The following is a 25,714-nucleotide window of genomic DNA, read 5'->3' on the forward strand; positions in this document are numbered from 1 at the left end:
TACACACACACAAGTTGGGACACATATTGAAACCCTTGAAGTCAAATAAACAGAAGAAAACAATATATACAGCATGTAATTATGATTACACACACAGGTATATATATCCTGCATATAGTATATATATATCCACACACAGACACACACACATATTTATTGTATATATGGGCTATACATACACATGACAAACATCTAGTCACATATAGAGGCTACATAAAATAAAAGGAAAGAAAACCGATTAAACATAATTAAAATAAAAGCCCAAGAAAGCTACGATTTCCGATCGGCTTTTAAAAGCAGCATTTCACCCACCAAGTCTGTTCAGTGGGTATTCCCATATGACTTGAACGCAGCACAAAACGACAGCAGGCAGAGGTGAAAAGTCTGGATCATGTTTTCATTCCAACGGAGGCATACTTGAACGACAAAGGACATTGTAAATAAAGACCAACAGGGCGGTTAGCAAAGCACGTCGAGGTTCTGTGCACAAAGAGAAGACATTGATGTTGTTGTTAGCCAACCAGCTAGCACAAGCTAAAAGCTGAAATTTGTTAGCAAGCTAACGGAGGACCCTGTTAGCTAACCGCCACCATCATCGCTCCTAGCCAGCTGTGCATCGCCCTGTCTTTCTACGATGGGAAACGCAGCAACTGCCAAGAAAGGCAATGAGCAAGAAAGCGGTAAGTACCTGAAAACCATCCAGCTAGTCTATTAGCTATCTAAGGTTAGCAATTGTTTAGCGTGAGTTTGTTTATCATAACGTCTGCGGAGAGCAGCCTTTAACAGTTGTTGTCCAGTGTTAGCAGACAGTAGCAGTAATAATATGGGCTGCAGAGAAGAACCATCTTTGGTACGGTAGTTTACAAGGTGTGCGTTGGCTTCCTCGTAATGGTGTCTGTTTGATTATCTCAGTTGGAAACAGTGCCCCAGATGATGCAGCCAGCTAATTACTGAACGTGACACTTGTGCAGATGACAGAGGTCCTCGCCATCCAGTTGGAGGTTTACCACAACAGTGAATGCAAAGAGAGATCCTTAACTAAGCGAAATGAAAAAGATGTTCTTATGTCACACTGTGACGTGTAACGTTAAGTGAAGCCATCAAGGCACCATATTTACATTCCAGAGCTGATATCAGCTGCCAGGAGCCAGATAACATCAGCAAACATTGGTTTCTACTAAAGCTGCAGTACAAGGCCTAGTCACTACCAACAACAGGTACCTGAACACAGACAAGTTGACTATGTCTGCTGATGTGGTTAAACAAGTAGAATGAACTACTTAGAATAAACAAGTGTTCTGGTGTCTGGGGCTGTAAAGTGGCCCACAACATTTTCTATCTAACCTGGTTAACACTGATGTGACAAGTCACCTCTTTATTGTAATTTAAAATGTTATTCCTCAGGTTAAAGTCACTTGCAGTGTTGTGTTGATGCTATAAAATCAAGGAAAGGTAGCTTCCGTCCTAGTCAAATTGCATTTGTTGAAAAGCAATTTTTCAATCTGAAGAGCTCCATCAATCACTTGAGAGCAGTAGCCAGAGGGCACTCTCTTGTGTTTAGTATGCATTTGTCAGTAATGACCAAACTAATCCACTAAACCAGGGGTATTCAACTAAAATTCTAAGAGGTCCAATTAGAGAAGATTTTGTCAAGCAAAGGTCCGGATCATCACAATGACTAACTTACGTTATCATTCAGTGCCACAGCTTGATAGTTGTATGGAAATATGTAAGTAGCCTCATCAACAAACGACTGTCAAATAAATAAAAAGTACAATTCAATAATATTTCAACAATATTACTCAGTTTATATATTGAACTGTAGGGATCATAAATAATAAAGTACTCTAATAATACATTATCAATTTAAATAAAATAAAGACTGCATTTAAAAATAAATTATATATTTATAAAACACAACAGAGAAAATGTGCATCTCAAAATAAAGTGCTTCATTTTATTAAAATGAAATAAAAGTATAGCTTGAGTTTCCCTTTTACTTTTTAGTTAACTCCCTTTCACATCTTAAGTTTAAACACATTTTATAATCTCAACATCTTTACCCCCTCCTCTTCTCTTTCTTTCGCTTTTATATCCCACTTTCCCACTTTATCTTGCTTAGTGAGAGAAGTGAGCCCTTGCTTGTCCTGCCAGGATTTTAAATCTGGGCTGGAATGGTGTCAGGGTCATTCTCATGCACATGTGTAGGTGCTTACTGGTGAGCCTGGATTGATATTTACATTTAATAATGTTCATTGTGGAGAAAGCTTCCTCACAGTTGTATGTGTAGCCAAACATGGTAAAGATGTACCTGGCTACTTTCCTCAGACCTGGGAAAGCGGTCTTTGAGACCATTTAAAGCCAGAAAGTGGCAGGATCATTTTTTCCAAAATGCTCTTTCAAGGCCACATTGGCAGTGGCAGGCGTGGCGATCGACCAGTTGCATCTGGAGAGGCCCAGAATTTGCCCACTTGAAGAGCTGTGTGACTTCCTTTGAGAACCCCTGACATCTGTGATAAGGATTGGGTTCTGAATGAACAGGGTGAGCTGCTGTCCGAGGCTGAAGATGTCAAAACGCTTGCTGAAGTTTACAATCGGCTTGTCAACAAAAGAAGACACATCTCTCTCTCTCTCTCTCTCTCACCCTCAACCTGTTCCTTCGCTGTTGGGAAGTGTGCACAGTCTCCCTGCAAGTCTTCCCTAAACAACGCAAGTTTCATCTGAAAGGAGCAGACAGCTGTCATCACGTCACAAACTACATTGTCCTTGCCCTGTAGCTTTAAATTCAGTTCATTCAGGTGTAAAGTGATATCAACCAAAAATGCCACAATATCCATCTTCTTGTCATTCTCCAAAAAGAGAGAAAATGTTGTTGCCTTCTGGCTGTTCAGCTGTGCCAACAAAGGTGTGATTTCCCCTCAGATGGACCGAAAGCGCACACCCTACCTTTGCTGAGCCATCTTACATTGTTGTGTAGCAGAAGGTCATCAGCAATTGCTTTAACTTCTCTGAGGAATTCCCTGAGCATGCGATGCTGATGGGAAGAGAATGCTCTGAGAAAGTTTAATATTCTCATTATTGTGTTCATCACCTCCGCATACTTGTCTGACAGGGTGGAGCACAGGACCGATGGATGAATAATGCAATGGTAAGCGATGGGCTGAGGATTGTCCTCTTTCATTCTTGCCACAGCTCCTCTCTCTCTCCCTACCATGGCACTAGGCTGGGGCTCCATCTGTGGTTCTTAAAACCACTTGATTTAGCTCCATTGCCCTCTTCATTAACATTTCCTTTATGGCCAGGTAGATGTCCTCTCCTGTACTGGTCTGAAGGGATGTGACACCCAACAGGTCTTCACAGAACTCTTCCTTGTCCTTGTTGAAGAACCTTACAAAAACTAACAGCTGAGCACTGTCAGACACATCAGTGGACTCATCTACAGCTAAGCCTATGCATGGTGCCTTGTGAATTCCTTAATCAAGCTGAGCCAGCACATCCTGGGTTAATATTTTCTTTTTGTTTTCCCTCAAGTAAGGTGTCAGCTACCGCACTGATGCGCTCCTTGCCTCCCCCTTCAACAGTAAATGTTTTTGTTATGTTGACCCAAAATCCAAGCCACTTTAAGGAACCATTTGTCCGCACGTTGTTGGGCAGTGAATGAATGTGTAATGATTCTGCCAGATCGATCATATTGGGCTTTTAGATTGCGAGAGTCTCTGAACATATGAGACATACATCTCCCTGTGTGTGTATCTCGCTCGAGTTGCAGTGGTTATCGGAACGCACAGATTTGATTGTCTGAGTAGCATCACACGACATGATTTACCACTATTGGTCTGTGTGTTTCCTAGGCCGTGCCAGATTGCTAAACCAGTACCATTATTGCTAGAAAGGCTGCACGGGTTAAAATAGAAACGCTCCGTCAAAAGTCAATATTTCTCAATAATGTATTGGTTATTGGTCCGGACCATACGGCCTTCTTTCCGGAGAGTACTGATGTTGACCTGCTTTCTGATTGGCAGTAGTCCATCTAGACTGTCTCACAGCCTTGTGACTCAAGCCACCTGTAGTTTCTGCAGGGAGGCGTTAAGGGTTGTGTAAAATAACACTTACGCAAGCTACAGAAACATATTATTGGTTATTGGTGATTTTATTTTCATTTTAGACATTTGATTATCCAGAGGGGACCAAACTACTGTAACTCCACAACAAACCTACGTTTCTAGTACACTTGAGGGTCACATCCTTAGAGTGATTTTAAGCAGAGGGGAAAGCTCATTGAAGAACTGCATTGTTACACTTTACCACCAGAGAGCACGATAACCTGGAGATAACTTTTCTCTTAGTCAGTCAGTGGGCGTTACAGTTTCCTTATCAGCACTCTGAATGCACTACAGCTTTGCAATGTTTTTGACATAACCTTTAGAGGCTGGCCATTTTGTGTACTTTGCGTACTTTGTATACCTTTTTCTAAACAACGTCACCATTTGCATTGGAGACTAATGTGTTTTCCACACCCTGTAGAAAAAGTAGATATGCAGTTGGCCGTTGAACTGATGCAGATTACTTGAACAGGAAGCTTATTTTTTTGTGGTTAACCAAGCATTGCAGCAAACTCGGCTGCATACAGGAAGTTCGTATCAGTCATTGGTCTTCAGTTGGAAAAAAGTTAGTTGACTCGCCCATCAAGACATTTGTCTCAAAATGGCCCAGGGAAAGGACCAATCCTTCGCCAGCCGCCTTTTCCACAGATGTCGTAAGAGTAGCCAAGAGCAGAGAGGACAAGAGAGTGAGGGGCCTCTTATTTCTGAGTTCACCATCATGTGGGATAAATTCAGTAAGTGGGGCGTGTTGCTTTTACACTTAAAATATGTCTGCCACCGTCTGCAGCTCCGAGCAGGACGAGTCTCAGCTTGAGTCGTCTTGAGTTAAGTCTTGTTTGTAAGAAAACGGATTTAGATGAAGCTTATGAAATGAACCAAGGGCCGTATTGTGCCATAAATGTCTTTTCAACCTTTAATTTTTTTTTTTTTCATGTAAACTGTTGTCCATTATTTTGTTAGGTCTCCTAAAACTTGCACACATTCTTGATCCACCAGAGTCAACAGTAAAAGCAGCTTTGTGGTGCTTGCATCATCTTATTATCTCTTTCCTGCATTTTTGAGTACTGTTTGGCAAGTATGAAATGTGTTTTCTGTGTGCTTTTTATAATGCATTTTCAACCACTGTTGTTTTGTAGTCTATTTAACAGATGTTTTTAGGTAACAGTATTTTATTCGGTATAGGATAGTGAAACCCTCCTAAATATTAGACTTAGATAAAGACTACCTACTGAGAAGAATGAAACCCACTTCAACTTATTGCTTAATTGCAAAGAACTAAAATCCCTTGACTGTTGCTTTAACCTACAGTTTTCATAGACATAAATAAGTCTTCCAACCCAAATAATCTTCTTGTTTCTATGTAGAGTATTTGAATCAGGATTAACTTTGATCACAGGGATGCCTTGCCTCTTCTTTTTCACTGTCATTTTGTTGTGTGTTGCATTTAAACCACTTGAATCTCAAAATGTTCTTGTTTTATGCACTTCATAAATGTTTCTTCCTCTCTTTCTCTTCTCCTTCATTTCCATCCATGTGGGTGAATGTTCCTGCAAACCCTTGGTGAACTGTAGAGACTTTTGGTATGCTCATTTTTCCATGAGCCATCCTAAGTCACAGAGAGGTTTTAAGCTGCGGTTTAGGCCTACCAGGCTTGCATTATGCAACATCTAAATATTACTAAGATTGAGGTTAATTAGGACAGTCTGTTAACATACAGTTTCTACATAGTTCTTCAATGCCAGGTATGCATCTCAATCAGCGACAGCATACCAAGTGCACCACCTACTAGACATTAGTTAGCTGCCACGACTCTGTGACTTTGGACATCTCATGTCTGCTTTGACTTTCACAATGCACTGTCTTTCTAATGCCTGCACTGTAGCCTCCTCAGTTATGTTGTGCATTTTCTCTTCTCTGCCCAGTATTGCTGCCCCTGCCCCTTTACTCCCACCTACTCCTGAAAGGGATGCAGAATGGCTTGTCTTTGATTTGGCCAATTCTGTAGTCCACTTTAGCTCTTTGCATCACTTTATTAATTAAAACTTCCTGCTTTGACGTGTGGTTTTGAGTTTTGTTAAAGAGGAATTTTTTTAGTACTGTAGTCCTGCATCCCCAGTACTTGACATTTGCCTGACCTTAAAAATGTATTTTTTTATTCTCAAACATGTGAACAGACTTTGTTCATTTTCCTATTTCCAGTTTATTTCCCTCAACATGCTAACTGACCTTGTGTGAGTACCAAATTGCAAATTGTGAAATCAAAACTTCTGTCTCTTTTTTTTTTAGTGAAAGAGTTCTTAGCTAAAGCCAAAGAAGATTTTTTAAGGAAATGGGAGTGTCCACCACAGGTAAGTCTTACCATGTGAATAGAATTCAAACTCTAAATTTCCCTTAACTCACTTTGTAGATTTAAAATGACAGATATTGTGTGTGATAGTAGCTAGCTACTTCCTGGTTCAGATCTGATTGGTCTAAAAGCTAGCTGATTGCATAATTGTAGTATGCTATTAAGAGGCTTTTACTGTAAAGAAATTCGGTACCTAAGTCGGTACTCTGAGCTTAATAAAGGAAAAATGTCCTACAAGATGCATCTATCAGAATGGTAATTACACCAAACTTACAAGCAGAAATGTAAACAGTCCAAACATTAGTTAGCTGTCTTCACTATCAATGATAATGTTTCCTCAGAGCACAACTGGCCTGGATGACTTTGATAGGTTCAAGACTCTGGGCACTGGCTCATTCGGTCGAGTTATGCTTGTCAAACATAAAGAAACAAATCAGTTCTACGCCATGAAGATCTTGGACAAACAAAAAGTAAGTGTATGCTCTTAAAAAAACCTGTTTACCCATCTCAATAAGAACTCGGGGTAGAGCAGGGTCGTCTGTGAAAAGCAAACTCCTGCGTGCTTGACGAATGCTGTAACTACATAAATGCCGTGCACCTCTTAAAAGGAAATGGAACGCTTCCTCTCATGCACTGCCAGCATGTTATCGTTGAAAACCTCAGAGGCACTTCACATGAGAGTTTCAATCTTTAAATACTGATGTGAGAGTCATAGGAGGAGGTTAGCGTGTCCTCAGTGCATTGCTCATGTAGCACTGTTACCTTGAATTTCACACAGTTGACTTAGGAGGTCAAATCTGTCTGACTTTTAGGTTTAAGCTGTATTGCTGAAAGACCTATTACATGTATTTCTGCTCACCTTTCTTCTTCACACCTGTATGTTACCCTTTTATTAGTTCATCACAGGGCTCTTAAAAGGATTGTCTGTTTTTGCATTTTTGTATCCCACATGCTACTACTAATAATGTACATTTCACATTGCTGTTGACTATTTCCCAAAGCATGCCATGCATTTACAGGTTTGTGAATTTGTTTTCACTGTCTTAGAGGAAGCCATTGTTTAACATTTGAATATTTCAGTACAGTACGCAAATTAATTTGCAGAGACTTGCTTGCGATACAGAAGGTAATTGATCACACTACCTGTCATGGCCAGGTGTTTGGTAATGCAGTTGAAACTGTGGATTGAGTTCAGGTCTGACAGTCTTTTTAAACCAAGGACCTAGCAAATTAGGGCATTTCTTTTCGTGATGACTGCTATTTGCTTATTGTTCGTCTCCTGACTTTGATTTTTCTTGACAATATGGCTTGTGGAGGCAATGCTGGCATTGAATGCTTGACTTTTAAGTCTTGTACAGTATGTCCGAGCTTCCCACTAACTCATGAATGTACTACACTGGTAGACGTTTTAAATAAATTGCTCTTGAACCATGCTGTACCTGACGAAAATGAAACAGAACATGATGTTAACTCGGATGGGTTAAGCTTTAAGTCTGTGCAAGTTGTTTTTCACACTTTACTGAAATGAATGGAAGACAGCAGCTGGCTGGAGAGGAGGACAGACACGTAAAAAAAAAAAGTCATAAAGTCAGAATTGTGCTAAAACATCTTTGTGCATTAACGTTTTAATCAGGCATAGCTCTAAGAAATCCTGATAAAACCTTTGGGTGTGTTGGCTTTGCTTTACGTTGAATTCTGGAAATTGTATAACAGGCACACATACTCAATTATCAGGAACATGCTATGCTAGAAATACGTTAGTTCTAATATTGTGCCCTTTTTTTCAGGTGGTGAAATTGAAGCAGATAGAACACACACTAAATGAGAAGCGAATACTACAGGCTGTCTCTTTCCCTTTCCTCGTCAGATTGGAGTACGCTTTCAAGGTATTCGCTGGCACCAACTACAATCTGCTGGTAACCAACTACATGGTTACCACATTATCAGAGTTTTTATATATATTTTTTTTTACTAAGGAATCCTAATGCTGACATAACAGATCTTAAATGTTCACCTGTTACAGTGCTACTGTTGGTACAATTCATCTCTAAATAACAAGCCAACTACATTTTTATGAACAAAAACAACCGCAATAGAGTAGACTCCCCCCGTAACGCAGCATCATTTACTCTAATTGGGATGTTTTCTATCATTGCCTGAAGAGCACTTAGTATCATGTGATCAGTTGATATGCCCCTGCTTATAGGTTTCTTGTTTTGATTAACAGGACAACTCAAACCTCTACATGGTGATGGAGTATGTGCCCGGTGGAGAGATGTTCTCGCACCTTAGACGTATCGGAAGGTTCAGGTATAGTGTACATTTAATTATTTTATTTTGAGTGCTGTATCATCTACTAATCGCTGTACAGTTTTTACTTCCCGCACTGTTGCCCGACAATGTCATGGATAGGAGAGTTTGAGACAGAGAGCATTTTGAGGTGGCTATCCGATGAATAATTGAGTTACCCTTCACTCATAAGTGTTCATATTAGAGGTGCACAATTCAGAAAATGTCATGATTCAATTCAGTATTGATTTTTAGCCTCACAATTCAATTCAAAATTGATTTTGGATTAAAAAACAATTCTCAATTTTTTAAAAAAGAGCTTGAATTGATTCATGAATGTGAATCAATTTTTTTTCTTTTTTTTTGGCACAACCCTAGTTTATATATTGCTCCAATGTCTGACTGTCCACCCTCCCTTCTTTCAGTGAAAATCATGCAAGATTTTATGCAGCTCAGATAGTACTCACCTTTGAGTACCTTCACTCCTTAGACCTCATCTACAGAGACCTGAAGCCTGAAAACCTGCTCATAGATCAACATGGGTATATCCAGGTACATAATCTATGTAAAGTTTATAAGAGAAAAGTAAACTGAATGGAAAGGTATCCGTCTTTGAGTAAGTTTTGTCTAAAGACAGATAATACAAAAAAGCAAATTAACACATTTAGTCGGTTTGAGCCAAGCAAATAAAACAACAACCTGATAAACAGATGTAGGCTTCTGTTGAGTCTGAAGTTTAGTACATGTTAACTTTTCCCTTACGTAGTTACTTTTCTTATCATGCTCCTATTGTTCTTTCTTCAGGTCACAGACTTTGGCTTTGCCAAAAGAGTGAAAGGCAGGACCTGGACATTGTGTGGAACTCCTGAGTACCTGGCTCCAGAGATCATCCTCAGCAAGGTAATCCCTCCATATCCAATACAGCCCTCAGACACTTTATTACAATACAGGTAGTACGTATTAAAATCGTAACTCAAGGGCATTGAATTTCTGATGGAACTAGAAGGGTACATGAAGAGCTCAGATCATGCCCAAAATGTGTAAACTCTTTTTTCCGACACCCCATGAGTGCAGCACAAATGCTCTATCTTGCATTGTTAATGAAAGTAACAATTCAAGACAGCAATGAAACAATAATGTGTGTATCTACCCTGTGATTCGGATCTGCTCCAAAATGTAATGGGTTCTTCCTTAGCCCATACTTCACTCTTCCACCAAGTTTCATGATAATATAGCCAGTGGTTTGTCCATTCTCTTGCTGACAGACTAACAAACAAATCACAAATAGACAAACCAAGCCGAAAACAAAGGATCTTGCTAAGTTGTCCAAATACTTTTTGCCCTTAAATTGGGTGATAAGGGGATACAATAACTACACCAGTCATATGATGTAAGGGCACTTTCACACCTATAGTTTGGTAGGCTCAGTGCGATTTTTGGGGGGGGGGGGAGTTGCAACATTGTTGCATTTTTCATTTGGACCAGTTTGCGTTCAGACTGCAGAACGCACCACATTTCTGTAAGCAAATGTCATGAGGTCGAAACGGCCACTCGTTTATACGACAGAATATCTGAGTGAACCTCTCTGACACCTGGTCTCAGAAATAATGGAGCAACAATAAATGTATCATGTCTTGTGTTTTCTCGTTTTGCTTTAGTGTTTCTAGTATTTTACAACAATATAGAGCTCCATAGATTCATTGATTAGTTGTCAACTTTTAAATTAATCGCCTACTATTTTGATATTCAAGTAGTCTGATTGAGTCATTTTTTAAGACAAAAGTAAAAAATTCTTTGATTCCAGCTTCTTAAATGTGAATATTTCATAGTTTCTTCTCTCTTCTCTGACATGGCTGTGACTTAATATATCTTTGAGTTGTGGACAAAACCAGACATGTGAGGACGTCATCTTGGGCTTTTGGGAAACATTGCACTACATTTTTCACGATTTAGTTGAAATTTTATAGACCAAACAACTAATCAATTAATCGAGAAAATATTCAACAGATTAATCGATTATAAAAATAATCAGTAGTTGCAGCCCTACAACAATATGAGCAACTGACAAAGGAGAGGGCGGACCCTGATGAGAGAAAGATTATGATGTGTTGTCACACAAACGACAAGCGAGATATATGGTCAGGAATAACCGGTAAAGCAATTTAACCACGACTTCAACGAGAAGTTAGCAGATGACAAGCCAGACATTTCCAGAGAAGATCTTAACTTTACAACAATCATGAACAGTTCAGCTGAATGTAACAGTGGAAATGAGAAGAAGAAAAAAGAGAAGAAAAAGGAGAACAAGAAGTCCAGAGAAAAGGCTCAAAAGGAGAGCAACGAGCTTGTACGTCAACGTGTGGCTTTTGTTCGCAAGCAGGGCCGGCGTGTGCTGGCCCACAGGAAGCCCGTGGAGGAGCAGAACGCTGAGAAGAGAAAGAAGGTGGAGGAGCTGAGGCGAGAGCAGGGGCTCAGACAGGCCCAGCTGGCAGAGGAGTACAAGGAGCAAAGCTGGGCAGCCATGTCTGAGCTTGAGAAGGAGCTGCAGCAGATAGAGGCTCAGTACAGAGACGAGTTTGGAGATGCATCAGAGAGTGAGGAAGACCCACGGGAGAAGAACAGAGATCAGGGGGGAGATGCAACCCAATGAACACAAACTGACAATTTATGATTATTATGATGATCTGTACTCCCCAGCCTTGGACAAATCCTTCAAATCTAAAGCTAAGAAAAATCAAAAAAGCACTGGGAGATGGTGGCATTTCTACTGCAACAGCTGGAGGAGGCTGATTAAGGCTTTTATATAGCAGAAATCTCTACCTTGGGGTTACCTACTCCATGAATACTTACTGGACATGAACATTATTGACTTAAAATGCACACTTGCACTATGGACATTATTAATTGATTTTGTCATTGGCTCCATTACTAATGTGGGAAATTGTTATGTTATTATAAAGTAACACTTAGGGGCGGTGTGTAATGGCCAATTTGGAAATATACGATTGTGTGTGCGTGTGCGTGTGTGCGCGGTAGGTCTGCGTGAATGAGTGGTTGTTACGTCACCTGGTGCGCACCTGTTTGTGCGTGCTAATTGGAGATTAGAAAGGGAATCACAGGTAAGGGGGAAAGGGAATCTACGTCCGGGATGCCACACAGTTTTTCAACCTCAGCTGTGTGAGAGTAATGGTTTTAGATGTCGTCGTTCTCGGCTTTTAATCATTCAAGTCAGTCTATTTGTATGTGCTTTTACCTAAAAATTTTGTACAATAAAGGATTAAACGTACAACGACGGCGGACCTCATTATTTGCACCTGCTAGACCTGGAAAGGGCTTCTGATTTCATCCAGTGGCATTATTTGTGGACAGATTGCCACCACATCTTGGTTATGGATCGTCCTTTAAATTGTGCAAAAGTCTGTAAAAAAAAAAAAAAAAAGTCTGTGTGCAAGGTTAAAATTTCAAGCTAGAAAATAGTCTTTTGGTTCACTTCCTGTATTTGGGACGGGACGCGTTCTCACCATCAGACCCCCATTTTCAAGCGGACGAGAGTTTGGGCTTTGGTCCACATCAGAGTATGAATGAGCTTTCACTCCGGACTATCTCACGGAATGCTCTGGGGTTTGGTTAAAACGGACCAAACTGCTCAGATGTGAAAGCAACCTAAATGTAAAATCCCACAAATGGAAGTTAAGTACAGAGCCAACACAAGAAATGTGTCACTTGTACTGTATGTCTGACTGCTCTTTGCGTCTCAAGCCTGTCTGGCTGTCATTACCAGTCATTATCCAAGGTAGTTTTGCATAGTTAAGGTTGAGCCAAGACACCAACCTACAGATTCTGTTTCTGACTCTTCCAGGGCTACAACAAAGCTGTGGACTGGTGGGCACTTGGAGTCCTTGTCTATGAAATGGCTGCGGGTTACCCTCCCTTTTTTGCTGATCAGCCTATCCAGATCTACGAAAAGATTGTGTCTGGCAAGGTATGGAGAGAAAGTCACACGCTAAGTCTTAGTTTAAATATTCTGAGACATTGTCATGCCTCTGCTTGCCTTTCAACCACAAGTATCAACTTGCTATTGCCATTGTTTCTCCAGTGTTTCTTGTTTCTCTTTATGTATTACCAAGCATGTTATGTTAAATATGTGAACAGCACAGGTATCTTTGTAATCCAGAGCTCCCTTTTTGCTTCTTTAGGTACGATTTCCCTCTCACTTTAGCTCTGACCTGAAGGATCTGCTTAGAAACCTGCTCCAGGTAGACCTGACAAAGAGATTTGGTAACCTGAAGAATGGTGTGAATGACATCAAAAATCACAAGTGGTTTTCCACAACAGACTGGATCGCCATCTACGAGAGAAAGGTATGTATTCTTTGTGTTGTAACATAATTCTGTAAACATGTAATGACATTGACATTTAGTTCTTAATATACTTACCAAAATAATGGTCACCATAAAGTGACTCTGTCATGAGATGATGGTTAAGAGGTGCCCCCCTAAAGTCATCAGGCAAACCAACACATTCTCTGTTAGCAGCAATGAGAGATTACACAGTGATAGGCACTATTTTGCCTCATGTATATTGTAATTGCGAGTGAATTATACCACCAATTAAGACATTTGTAAAGAATATCAATTTGCAACCAGTTGATCAAAGCATTTCCTAGATATCTGACATATTAAAGAACGCAGACATTTATCAAATTATTCAATGGTTATTAATAATAAGCACAAGTATTTTAAACACCAGTCCTTGTTTGGCATATTTAAATGAAACATCAGAAAACAATTCCTTTTTTTCTTCTGTGTTCTTAGGTTGAAGCCCCCTTCATGCCAAAGTGCAGAGGCCCTGGAGACACAAGTAACTTTGACGACTACGAAGAGGAGGACATTCATGTCTCACAAACAGAAAAGTGTGCAAAAGAGTTTGCTGATTTCTAGTGAGTGGGCCAGAGTCCCATCAGGGCTCACATGTTTTGGTATATTTGCACTCTCCTGAGAGTTGAGGTGGAACTGAGGCCGTCACGTGTTCAAAACAAAAACGCCTCGTTCCTTCATTCCACACAGCTGAATGAGGTCCTTCTTGCCATGATCCTGCGTGCAGTTAGCACTAACCTATACACAGGCACATTATGCAGACAGTCCTTGTGCTGCAACACAAAAATACAAGACCACGTTCTCATCTTGTTTTTCACGTTTGTCACTTTTAAATAGCCTCCCTCCACCTCATTTCAAATCAAATTATTATTTAAAAAGCAACATGACAACTGATATTATGTCCATTTTTGAATGGCACAAAGAGTGATTGATTGTATTAGCTGGCATTGCACATATTGTAATTTAAGATTTGGGAAAATAGAAGGTTGGATTTTCTAACATGACATGAACTTAAGTTCTGCCAGTTATCTGTCGTCTGTCCCACACCTGAGTGTGTTTTAGGGTTTCATTTATTATTCGTAAATCATGAAGACTTTACCATTATCCTTTTATTCATCAGTCTGGTGTCCTTAAGACCTACAAACGTGTATTGTGCATATTAAAATATACGTTTATGGGACATTAGATTTTCAGATGCTTGTTTCACTTGTGAAAGCATGACCAAAATTTGACAAAAAAGAAACTGGTGTTAAGTGAAAGGAAAGCAACACTGATGACTTCTTGAAGTTTCTGAGTTTTAGGCATTCAGCTTTTGAAGAGATGGATTACAGTGACAAGTGTTATTATGGAGCAGAAGCTTGTCAATCAGTGCTGTATTCATTTACTTGTAGCATTGTTTTATACATATCTGGTCACACCTCAGACTAGGTGTAGTATTAAAAGATAGGAATGAGATGATATTTTTTTCAGGTACAACTATGTATGTAACAAAAGAAATGGAAACTGAAGTGGTTTGAGAACATCACTCCACAAAACAGGTCATCCGTCTTTGGTAGGGCCAGAAATGTATGAAGTGCATTTACATGGCATTTTTCAATGGTTGTAAGGTCAGTCTGTTAGATCTTCTTGAAAGTTTGTTTTTGTGAATGCATAGCAGTGTTGGCCACATAGACATATTTTGCAATCAGGGTTGCTTTTTGATTTTGTTTTTGAATCGTGCTTTAGCAGAGCACTCGGAAGCATTGTGTAACTGCCATGTTTGGGTTTTTTAGATTTTTACTTTTGCATGTTTGTTACGTTTGTACTTCAGTGTCACATCAAGGTTATAGTGCCCTTAAGTGTTAGCATCTTTTTTGTTGTGTTTTGTTACCTTTAAATTGTTTCATAGCGTGGTACATTGATGCATTAGATAGGCAATTTTTATCTGAGTGACATATTCCTCTGCATAATCCCACGGAAGCAAAACTAAACCATGGAAATGATAACAGATAATTGAAGTACCCTAAATGTATTAATTCATCTTGGTCACCACTTGGTTGAAACATATACTTACCTCAACCATAGCTTGTAGTCTTTTTGAATCATGTTTAAATCAATTTGTACACTGTGATGGAGCAATATTTGCTCGTTCTTCCTTGCAACATTGCTCAGGCTGAGTCAGGTAAGTTAGAGAACGAAAAATGCATCTTGTTACAAATTTTCAAATGGAATAAGGTTGAGAGTCTGACTTTTGAAGAACATTTTACTTTTGTCATTGTAAATCACTCCTGTTAAGTTATTGTCTACCCATATTTAATACATATTTTCTCCCCTCAAGAAAAATATAGGTTTTATGAGGGATTTTCTATACTGAGCGCCATTAATTTCATGTGAATTCTGACACATAGCCTGTCCTTGCTGCTGAAATGTAGTCCCTGCCTCCGCAAACTCCTCACTGGCGTGACAGGTCGATGTGTATATAACAGGTGATCGTAGTATCTGTATGTCAAAGGTTCAATACCTACAAGGCCAAGGTGTCCACTTGTTGAACTTCCAGATGTCAGAAAAGACTTGATGGCTTCTGTGATCCTTTGATTCCCTCGAGGGAAGTTTGTCTCTGCCGTCTACGGGGAGGTTAGAGTTTGAGGTCATTTTTGTAGGTCGGACACTCAGGGTTGTGGGGAAATCAAAGTTTTACATTTCACATCTTGTTGGAAAGAATAATGCATTGACAGTCTTTCAATTTAAAGCCTCTTAAGTATTCTGAAGTTTTGATCATTATTTGAAATGGTGCTCAAGGGTTTGTAGATGAGAACAATGCAATTTAATCAAGTTCAACAATCTTAGACAACCAAATGTGAAAAAGGTTTGGTGACTGAATGTTTTTTTTTTTAAGGTACTGATACTCAATATTGATATTGGTTATGCCTGAATTTAAACTTTTTTTTAATATATTGAGCACACAATGTGACATTTTATTCAGCCCTGATTTCATTTCAAATGGCACAAGTTTTTTTTATGCAATTTTTATTTATATTAGAGTGGTCTTATGAAATTACATTTTAAATGTTTAAACTTGAATAGTTTTTATTATATATAAGGAGACCCCCGACCATTTTTTTCAAAAGTGTTAGAATCAGTGAATATATTGAATTATTTATTTGCAACAGTTTTTTTTCCTTTGTATGCCCTTCCAAGAAATAAAAAATTTATAGAAATGAAAATATTTACAACAGTCAAACATCGATGCCTCTTAGGCCTATTTAAAGTTGTAGGCATTTCATGTAAGTTATTTTCTTCTTTCTCTTAACCTTTTTTGTTTGATTTTATAGGATAATAACTTTATTTAAGGGGATCCAACATTATTTTCCAGTTTGAAGGTTGAACAGAATGTAATTGCAGAATCCAACTTTTTTTTATTTGGACAAACTTTAAAAAATAAATAAAAATAAAAAACTGGTAATTTTGCATGTTTCAATCCAAACTGCCTGTGTGTAAATCTTCCCATAAAAAAGGTGAAGGAATTCCACAGCTCTTCCTATGTGTCATTTGTCCCCCATGTGTGTAATGTTTGTCATATTTGATGTAAATGATGGCACTTTTCAATCAATTTGAGTTCTTCGTAGCTAGTCACACATGTCAGTATGGGATCAATTAGACTATCTGAAATGGTGTCTGTATTTCGTTTGTGGGATTTTTTGCACATAAAAATTAAGAAAGCTAACACGTTTTTCTCACCCATATTTACTTGTTTGCAAGGGGAATATACTTTGCTGTAGCAGATTTTATGTAAAGATATGTCACTATAATAAATTCTTTTTATTAAAACTTTTTTGTATTCAATGTGAGTATAAATATTGCTATTGCAGGTGGTTAACACTAAGAAAAACTACACTTCCCATGATTCTCTGCTGCCGTGGGCGAAGGAAGTTAAACCGATGAAGAAGGGCTAGTTGTCTCTATTAAATATTGATTTTATTAGATGGATATCGCCTTTTATTAATGTGCAATATATCTTAGTGAATAGATCACTTTTTGTTATCCAAAGTACGCGTATAGCTCGGACAAATTGTGGTCGTCAAACAGGAATTATCTTTAATAAGGTAACTGTTACATTTTGTATTAGCTAACCCAGCTAACGTAACTAGCTATCACTGTTAACGTTAGCTAGCTTAATACGAAATACGAAGAAGCAGCAATTAAATATTAGCTGTCGTCATTTCGCGCACGTTATTTCTATATTTTGCCGTACTTAATTGCTTTTTTAAAACGTTATTTATGTATGTGTCAATTAAGGCAATTCACGTTGTAAATAACGTTAACGTTATTTTGCTATTTTTATCCAGCTAACTTTAACAACGTGAGTTTTGGGTCGTCATTTTTCACAAACTGCATCTGGTCTTTAGCTATATTTTGGTCATACATTTTTTTCTTACTGTTCTAACAACTATACTATTTAACTGTTATTGCAGTGAAGACATCCAGTGAATGCCAGACTGCGAAAGAGAAACAATAATGGTGTTTGAGCTTTCAACCCATTAGCTAAGTTCTCCTCGAGAAGACATCTGATGAAAAATTACTGCAACGTTACAGATCGTAAGAGACTTACTTACCAGCTATATGGCTAAATCACTTTGTACATTAAAACTCAATGACAGCACAGGCTTCCTTAATCACCAGTAGTCCAACCATAACATGGCTTCTCTTTGAAATAAACCACGGTTCGTGTTCTAAAGACTCATAAGACAAGTTAAATTACTGCTGTAAATTAGCCCCTCAGTTGGTAGCTTCATCATGAACTCATGTTTTGTGACACCAAGCAGTTTAAACTTAACTAAATTAACTCACTTTTTAAAAGATACCAAACACGCCAGTCTGACAGTAAGATATGTGTAAAATGATGCGCAACACTTAAATTACATGTATTGGAATTTGAATATTTTACTTAAACTGCTAAAGCAAGCAACTGCAGCATACACATGCACGTGTATTTCGTGCTTGTGTAAAACCTACGGAAAAAAAGTTTTTTCCTGTCTATGAAGTTATTTATTGTACAATTTGTGGGGAATAGTGAGACCATTTGTTTTAAGTTGCTACATGATATATTGTCTGTTTTGTAGGGCAGCAACTGATAAACAGTTTTATCAATGGTTTGATGCAATTAAAAAAAGCTTAATAATTTAGTGTTTTAAACGTTCGACAATATCGTAAAATGTCCAAGATGGCGTGTTTTGTCTGACAAAAGATGTTCAGTTTACAATTAATTTAAACAGAAAAAACAGCAAATCCTCACTTAAAATCCTCAGCCGAAACCAGGCAATATTTAGCTTTTTTGCTTGATAATTGACTTAACCGTTTACATCGATTATCTGTCCTCTTGTTTTCTGTTGATTGTCTAATTTATTATTGCCATATCGTTTCATCTCTTTAAAGGTTTCTTGAGACAGAAATATGTGTAAAAGAAATGATGCAGAAACCATTGAAAACTATTGAACTCTTGAATTTGAATATTTTACTCAAATGGTGTCATAGTTTCAATTAACAAGAATATACAAATATATGGAGGTTGGAAATTGTAGTTTAGTTTAACTGTTCATCTTAAGTCAAGGTCTACTTACTAGCTTTTCCTGGAGCTTTGAACCTTTGACAAAAGGTAGTCAAAGGTTTGCTGAGTTGTCGGCCACTGTAGTTCCAGAATGAATATGATTTTATATATTATTATTTTTTTTTTTTAAATCTATTCTCCTTTTCTTTTTTTTTCTTTTCTTTTTTAGCCGGCATGGAAGACAAGGCAAATGGCTCCGTTGACACCAAAAGGTATTGTTTACAACAAGTAAAGGACATTTTTAAGTCAAAGATTTGGAAGAACATGGAACTGTTGAAGTTAAGTGTGCATGCACATCAAGATGAATGCATTTACTGTGACCCCACAGCTCAGTGGAGAACGGCCAGCTGCCGGACCCTGCCAACTGGGGGGTCGCCGATGTCGTCAATTACTTCAAAGCAACAGGGTTTGAGGAGCAAGCCACAGCTTTCCAGGATCAGGTTGGAGTACTCTACCTGCTCAAAATTCCCGTCACATGATGAAAACAAACGAGGATGTAAGTCAAATATTTCTCTCTTCACCTGACAGGAAATTGATGGCAAGTCCCTGCTTCTGATGACCCGTAACGATGTCCTGACAGGGCTGTCAATAAAGCTCGGCCCTGCACTGAAAATCTATGAGTATCACGTGAAGCCGCTGCAAACTCAACACCTGAAGAACAACGCCTCGTAGCACCGCGGGCCGTCCCAAACAATGACAATCATCGTGTCAGGAGACCCCAGGTTAGCTGCCACTTCACAAAGACTCCTCTGGCCACCGTGGCACCTTAACAGGATTTGAATGCTGTATGTTTTTATAAGTGTGGACCCAGAAAAACGGGTTGCACATGGATTTCAATCAGCCGTTTACCCTTTCAGCTGTACTTATTTCTGCTGCTTGAGATATTTTACTTTTGTGTGTTTTATTTAAAAGAAGGAAATTTGGGGTTAATACTGTGCGTGGCTGTGTACACATTTAAGAGTGTACGTATATGTGTGTTTGTGTGCAAAGTTAACTAACCTATGTTGGTTTAAAAAAAAAAGTATTTGTATATAAGATTATATATAGTTTAAAACAGTGTATGTTGTCGTACCTGAACACTTTGATACATGCAGAAAATGAATGATTCTGGTGCATACATTTGCCCTAAAATCAGTTTTTATGCTCTAAACTGTGCAGCCGAGTCCATGAAACATTATTAGCATGTAACGATGAAGCATTTTGTTATCCCAGACAAAAAGAGCCAACCCAAAACCCTCATTGTCCCTGCACACCTTATCTAGGCCAGAGGCTTTTGATATCAAAATATTTATGTGTATATATTCTTATGTTCCTACCTGTGGTGCTTTCGGAATTATTGCAAAGACAACTGTATTGAAGTGTGTATGACCAATGTATATGTGCAACATAACACTGGAGTTTGAATTTCTGAATCAAAGACTTGCAATAAATGGTGCTCTTTTCTCACAAAATAAGTTTATTAATTCCTTCATTTATTTAATTTTATTTAATTACATCAAAAGGACAATGCTTCATATTTGAGGAAATCTTGAGTTGTAGTGTAGTGTAATTCTGACTTTTGTTTTCTAGATTTTTGACACGTTATTAGATTTACTTTTCTGTTCAGTAACTTATTCAGATTGATAGATTGCAGCATTTCCTGAACGTGTTGGTGCCTTCACAGCTTGGCTTGCAGTTTCCTGCGCACTGTCCCTGTGATGTTGCCCGCAGGGTTATCCAAGGCAAGAAGAACCTGTGAAAGGAAAAATACTGGTCAGTAACCAAATCATTTCATAACAAAAAAAACTTGTAGGTAGTTGTAATAACAGAACTTACTTCATCTTTGTTGGCGAGGCCCATTTTTGTCATGTCTATGGTGATGTAATGCTGGTTGGGCATGACTATCTCTATTTCATCAACCTAAAAAAAAAAATACTTAGCAGCCTTAGTTTTTCTGAATGAGCTTAATTTGCATGTTGCATAATATAAACTTTTAACGCGTAAATGTGTGTGCAAAAGTAATGAGCCATAGAGTATTTGCAAAGACGTGTGTGTGGCTGACAGTTCGGTATGTGCATCGTTTTTTTGTTTAGTTTTATTTCCTTTAAACAGATTTTACCTGGAGATATGATGTAAATCGTAGGATCTAAAATGTTGATTTACCTCAGGAACTCTATGCAGGGCCAGAACCTGGGTTTCATAAAGGGTCTTCTGCACAGAGGGTGAGAACTCTCCACAGTCGTAGGGGCCAGCAAACTTCTCAATAATCGTCTCCTTCACACACTTCCTATGAGGGCGTTGATGTGATGATCATTAGATGTAGAAAGTGTATTTTCACTTCTAGGTTTTTAAAATATACGTCTCATTCATTTGAACAGAGGTGTTTCTTCTTTTTTATGTTCAGAACTCAAAAAATGTTTTCCTCTGGAAGATAAACTGATAGACTCCGTTATGGATACCTACGACTGAAATGTTAAGTGAATGCAGTGTCTTTTCACAGATAATTACCATGCAGCATCAAAGTCAATACCATGACTCTTGTTGTAGCGCCACCTAGCATAGACAGAGGTGCAGAAACACCTGTCCTTCGTCTCTTTCAGAGTTGTGAAGCGGTCTTGATGGAAACCCTCAAAACCAGACTGGGTAGTTTTTAGCACTGTCATGTTCTTCACCCCACTGTGAATTATCGGGATGCCTGGAGCACAGAGTTGGTGAGTATGCAGGAATCCGAAACATTAGGAACAGTTTTTACAGTTGCACAGAAAAGACACGTGACAAAAGGCCTCAAACTAGATTATAAAGCACAAAATGACCTAAGAGGCCACGACAAGCCTGTTGTCAGCATCAATGATATGCAGAAATGCCCATGGCTTAGCTATAGTTTTAATCCCTCAGTCAATACTATTAACACCACATTTAAATCAAAGAGGAGCTATAAGACATTTGATCTCGTTCCAGTTCCTAGGAGATTTTTAACCCCTCTTAAAAGCACAAAAAACACATACAAACAAATCTCTTTTCAACTACAGTGACTGTGTGTTTGTGTGTGTTTTCTTTTTTAACTACAATCATCGGGTACAAAAACCAGGAATACAGTATACTTATGGGGTCTGGACAGCTTTGTTGGGCCAAAATGCTGGACCCCACAACTTTAAAGAGCTGTTTGAAGGTTAGGACTTTGTTTTAGGATTAGGGTTACAATTAGGTTATGGTTAGGGTAAGGGTGAGGGGCTAGGGAATGCATTGTGTGTGTGTGTGTGTGTGTGTGTGTGTGTGTGTGTGTGTGTGTGTGTGTGTGTGTGTGTGTGTGTGTGTGTGTGTGTGTGTGTGTGTGTGTGTGTGTGTGTGTGTGTGTTAGTGTGTGTGTGGTGCAGCTTACCATTGAGATTATGTTCAACATCACAGAAGCGACATGCTTCTGGGCTATAGATAAATGCATGAACATGCTCTACCCCATTCTGAGAAAACAAATGACAATGACAAACTGGGTGAATTTAAGTGGTACAGAATCCATGGTGTTTCTTAGATAGTTTCAATGATGGACAGACATGGCAGACTGATTTATCCTAGCAGGAAAAGCACGAGTGTGAAAAAGGCTCTTTAGTATTTGTTTCACTTGTGCTTTTCCCATTTATGACGATGTATGTCAAGGAACATATGTCATGAAAAAGGCCAACTCTGGTGTCTAGGACTGATCACTGAACCCTGTGTTTTACCTTCTCCAACCTTCTCCATGGAGCCTCCTCCATGTAAACTTTGGCCCTCAGCACATGGTTGAAGGAGGTCAGGAAATGAAGACAGATGTCCATAGAAAACTGCTCAATGGTCTTGACCTGAACAGATGAGTATAGCATGAAAAGCAGAGCAAGTTAACCATTTCCAAAAAATCTCTACATAAAGGACATGCAGACTTAAACACAAGTCCTAATTTGACAAACATTTCAATAGGGTTTGTTAACCCTTGTTTTTGTTTGAGTCAGTGTTTGGGCTGCAGGTTGCCAGGGATCACTTGTGTCAGTATAGAGAGGTAAAAGAATGACCGTAATAGGAGTCTCCCGGGTTAACAAAGAAGGATCCCTTTAATGTTAAAAAGTGTATACATGAAATGCATTTAGTATACAAAAATTAACTTTTAAAAGGCGCAATAAGGGAATATACAAGAACAGCATGTTTTCATAAATGCTGAATTTCTCTTCACCTCAGACTTCAATGTAGCTGCATGTAGTTGTATAAAATTAGAAGATGAAGAACTTGTCCCCTGAATGTAAATAAAGCCAATATGCCAATCTTCGGCCCTGTGAAACAAAGGTCACAGCACAGTTTTTCTGTCTTAACTTCTATGTAAGCATTACTCTACTTGACTACTGTAATATCCTTCTCTGTTGTTGAAATGCTCCAGCTTGTTGAAAACACAAATTCTGAAGGGCCGTGAATGTTTGGCCGTATAACTCATGTTCTAGCCTCCATACACTGGCTTCCAATCTACTTAATAGTCCTTAATGGTCGTTGTTACATATCATGTTACATGACCTTAATGAATGCATCCTGTTAAGATTTTTTCCCCACTTGCCAGAGAAGAACTGTTGGCCTGTAAAAGCCTATTTATATAAAATCCACAATCAGGGGTTTGAACTTTTATATCAATAAATTATGACAGCAATCCAACCCTATCTCTATCTCATTAGCATTGCGTCATGAATCAGTTAGTTTTTTTTAAATAAGTTTGCAACATAATGATGACTTATTATACAATTAATTTCACTTGAAGAGTCGACAGTCAGGTCTCTAACATCCTTTGGGTCCTGACTGCCCTCCATTGCTCTCTATATATAGACATTGTTGTCATTGGAGAGATAGAAGTGTTGCAATGAGTAGAAAGTGGACGAGGTGTAATGTACAGTGTCGAGGATGGGGACCTACCCCCTTAAGCTTGGCCAGGGCATGGACAGTGTTCTTGATGGTGTCGGTGGGGATGATGTCTGAGTTGTCTCCAGTTAGATAATCCTTCTGCGAATTAAGTGTGAGCTCCACGTCAGCTTTCAGCTCGATGATGAAGTGATGGCTGCCCTCTCTCCTGATCACCAGCACCTTCACTGTGTTCTTGCCGTAGCCCGTTCGCACAAACTCCACATTCTGCACACACAAATGGACATATTACTGACATGTAGCAGTTCAGCAGTTGCCATTGATGTAAACAGGTGTTTTGTGCCATAAGTATATATTTAGTGGGTATTTTAAATTGTGCAATGCCTTTATTTGATGGATGCATTGTTTAGCATTCTCTTTGTCTTAACTTTTGGAGTTTGGTATTCAGTCTGTTTGTACTGTCTGTCACCTGTGTGCATAAGCCCTGGGATATTTATTCAGCACTTTTCTTCCTTTAGGTTTATCTGTTACCTTTGACAAATAGCTATTAACTTTGCAGAATTTTCTATGAGTGATACATCTACTAACATCATTTAATGTCCCTGATTGGTTGCTGTATTAATGCCTGTAATGTATTGTAAGGTGGCAATATAATGATGATTTAGAATTTTTTTTAAAGTTTGTTTGGCGGACCACAGTTGACCCTGTGGTCGTTCACCTCGAAAAGGAGATAAGTCCAGTGCTGACTTATTTACGGTAAGGTATCCTCTTATAGTTAAAAAATAAAATGTTTAGGTTTTTTAGTTTTTTTTATGTGCAAGCAAGCACAGTTTCTTAATATAGCACCTTTCATAGACGCCAGTCACAAAGTGCATCACAGTCAAAAAATCAAATGAAATGAAATCACACACAGTCAAATAAATTTATAAAGTTATTCAGCTGACAAAATATACAGTTTGTAAACGTAAGGGAGATTTATAAATGCAGGTAAAAAGAGAATTACCAAAGGTTGATTAAAGCATGGATTAGCATCTCCATTTCATTTTTCTACAAAACAGACCTTAGTTTGGCTTAGTTTGTTAGGTGAAAGAAACATGATTGAGTCAGCGTCATAATGTGAACATCAAAATGTATTGATTAGTCTAAAGGATAAGACACCAAAGTTTTGCCTGATCGCTGACCGAAGGTTTGTAAGACATGATAAATGGTTACCTGATCTGAAGGAGTTGCCATGGTATCTTCCTTTTTCTTTACCTGCTGTCTGTCTACCCTATTCCTTCAGCCAGAGGTGTCTCCACCGATTGAGGAGGATTTTGTAGAGTAGGTGGTGCCACCTTTGCACTTTATTTAGCTATTGGAAGTCCTGTTTGGCCAAGTTCTACCCGTTTTACCTGTTACAGTGTGTGCGTGTGTGTGTGCGCGTGCATGTGCGTGTGTGTGTGTGTTTGTGGTTACACCTTCAGGCATACAAAGTGACACACAAACACACAAACACACTCTTTCTTTATTTAGGATCACAGAGAGAACCCAAAGTACATGTCTGAATAATAAATAAATAAATAAATAAACAGGTCTTTTTGTTATGTTGGATTCTAAAGCACCTGTTTTCTCACTGTACTCTCCACTCTGTGGTGTGGAAAACTGTCCATAGCTCCAGTCAGTCAGGTTTGTATTGAGTTACTGAATAGCTAATTCATCCTGCACAGAAATAAATACTTGACACTTAATAAATACTTTATTTCCCATTGATAAGTTGTAAGTCAGTAATAAGAAAATATTTTGGGTTGCCACTTGTTTGGCAGATGTTGATGCATATAAGTAATTGCAGAAATAGTTTTGAGTTTATAGTGGACCATGATGAGGTTGCTATTCTCTTGATAGCTGGATTTTCCACCATGTTTAGCTGTAAGATATATATAAATGCTCTTCCCGAAAAGAGAAATATGTTGAAAAAATAGACTGGGCCTAACACCAAAAGGTCTGAATTTGGATTTTAGTTTCAGACCATTCCTGGGATGTTGTTATATGTAAAGGGAAACAAAGATAATCACTTGATTATATCATTATGGTGTTGTTGGTTGATGTTATTTGGGCTACTCACTGTAACCGGAACTATGATTTGTGTACTTTGTGTAAGGTTGACTCTAGATCTATATAATGTTCGAATTAC

The 25,714-nt window shown here is 38.6% G+C and overlaps 3 protein-coding genes across 5 annotated transcripts; 2 read left to right on the forward strand and 1 right to left on the reverse strand.

Moving 5' to 3' along the window:
* Positions 1-328: 328 nt before the first annotated feature.
* prkacba (protein kinase, cAMP-dependent, catalytic, beta a) lies at positions 329-16,922 on the forward strand. Of its 3 annotated transcripts, XM_034881954.1 has the most exons (11): positions 329-680; positions 5,675-5,683; positions 6,390-6,451; positions 6,792-6,920; positions 8,238-8,336; positions 8,678-8,760; positions 9,165-9,291; positions 9,544-9,639; positions 12,599-12,721; positions 12,936-13,100; positions 13,554-16,922. In XM_034881954.1, the coding sequence occupies exons 1-11, from the start codon at positions 635-637 to the stop codon at positions 13,677-13,679; spliced, it is 1,065 nt and encodes a 354-aa protein (XP_034737845.1). In that variant the 5' UTR covers positions 329-634; the 3' UTR covers positions 13,680-16,922. The 3 variants fall into 3 exon arrangements, with proteins under 3 accessions (XP_034737845.1, XP_034737846.1, XP_034737844.1); XM_034881955.1 differs by lacking the exon at positions 5,675-5,683; XM_034881953.1 differs by lacking the exons at positions 329-680; positions 5,675-5,683 and adding an exon at positions 4,437-4,837.
* A 71-nt stretch (positions 16,923-16,993) lies between these two features.
* On the forward strand, positions 16,994-20,153 carry samd13 (sterile alpha motif domain containing 13). Its single transcript, XM_034881984.1, has 5 exons — positions 16,994-17,197; positions 17,567-17,690; positions 18,869-18,911; positions 19,028-19,139; positions 19,228-20,153. The coding sequence occupies exons 2-5, from the start codon at positions 17,663-17,665 to the stop codon at positions 19,369-19,371; spliced, it is 327 nt and encodes a 108-aa protein (XP_034737875.1). The 5' UTR covers positions 16,994-17,197; positions 17,567-17,662; the 3' UTR covers positions 19,372-20,153.
* On the reverse strand, positions 20,153-24,969 carry uox (urate oxidase). The gene is made up of 8 exons (XM_034881966.1): positions 24,757-24,969; positions 23,599-23,811; positions 22,395-22,511; positions 22,058-22,136; positions 21,187-21,373; positions 20,842-20,965; positions 20,515-20,598; positions 20,153-20,431 (listed from the first exon to the last, which is right to left on the reverse strand). The coding sequence occupies exons 1-8, from the start codon at positions 24,775-24,777 to the stop codon at positions 20,357-20,359; spliced, it is 900 nt and encodes a 299-aa protein (XP_034737857.1). The 5' UTR covers positions 24,778-24,969; the 3' UTR covers positions 20,153-20,356.
* Between the last annotated feature and the right edge of the window lie 745 nt (positions 24,970-25,714).

Source organism: Etheostoma cragini, chromosome 9 (assembly GCF_013103735.1).
Source record: "Etheostoma cragini isolate CJK2018 chromosome 9, CSU_Ecrag_1.0, whole genome shotgun sequence".
Taxonomy (NCBI): Eukaryota; Metazoa; Chordata; class Actinopteri; order Perciformes; family Percidae; genus Etheostoma; species Etheostoma cragini.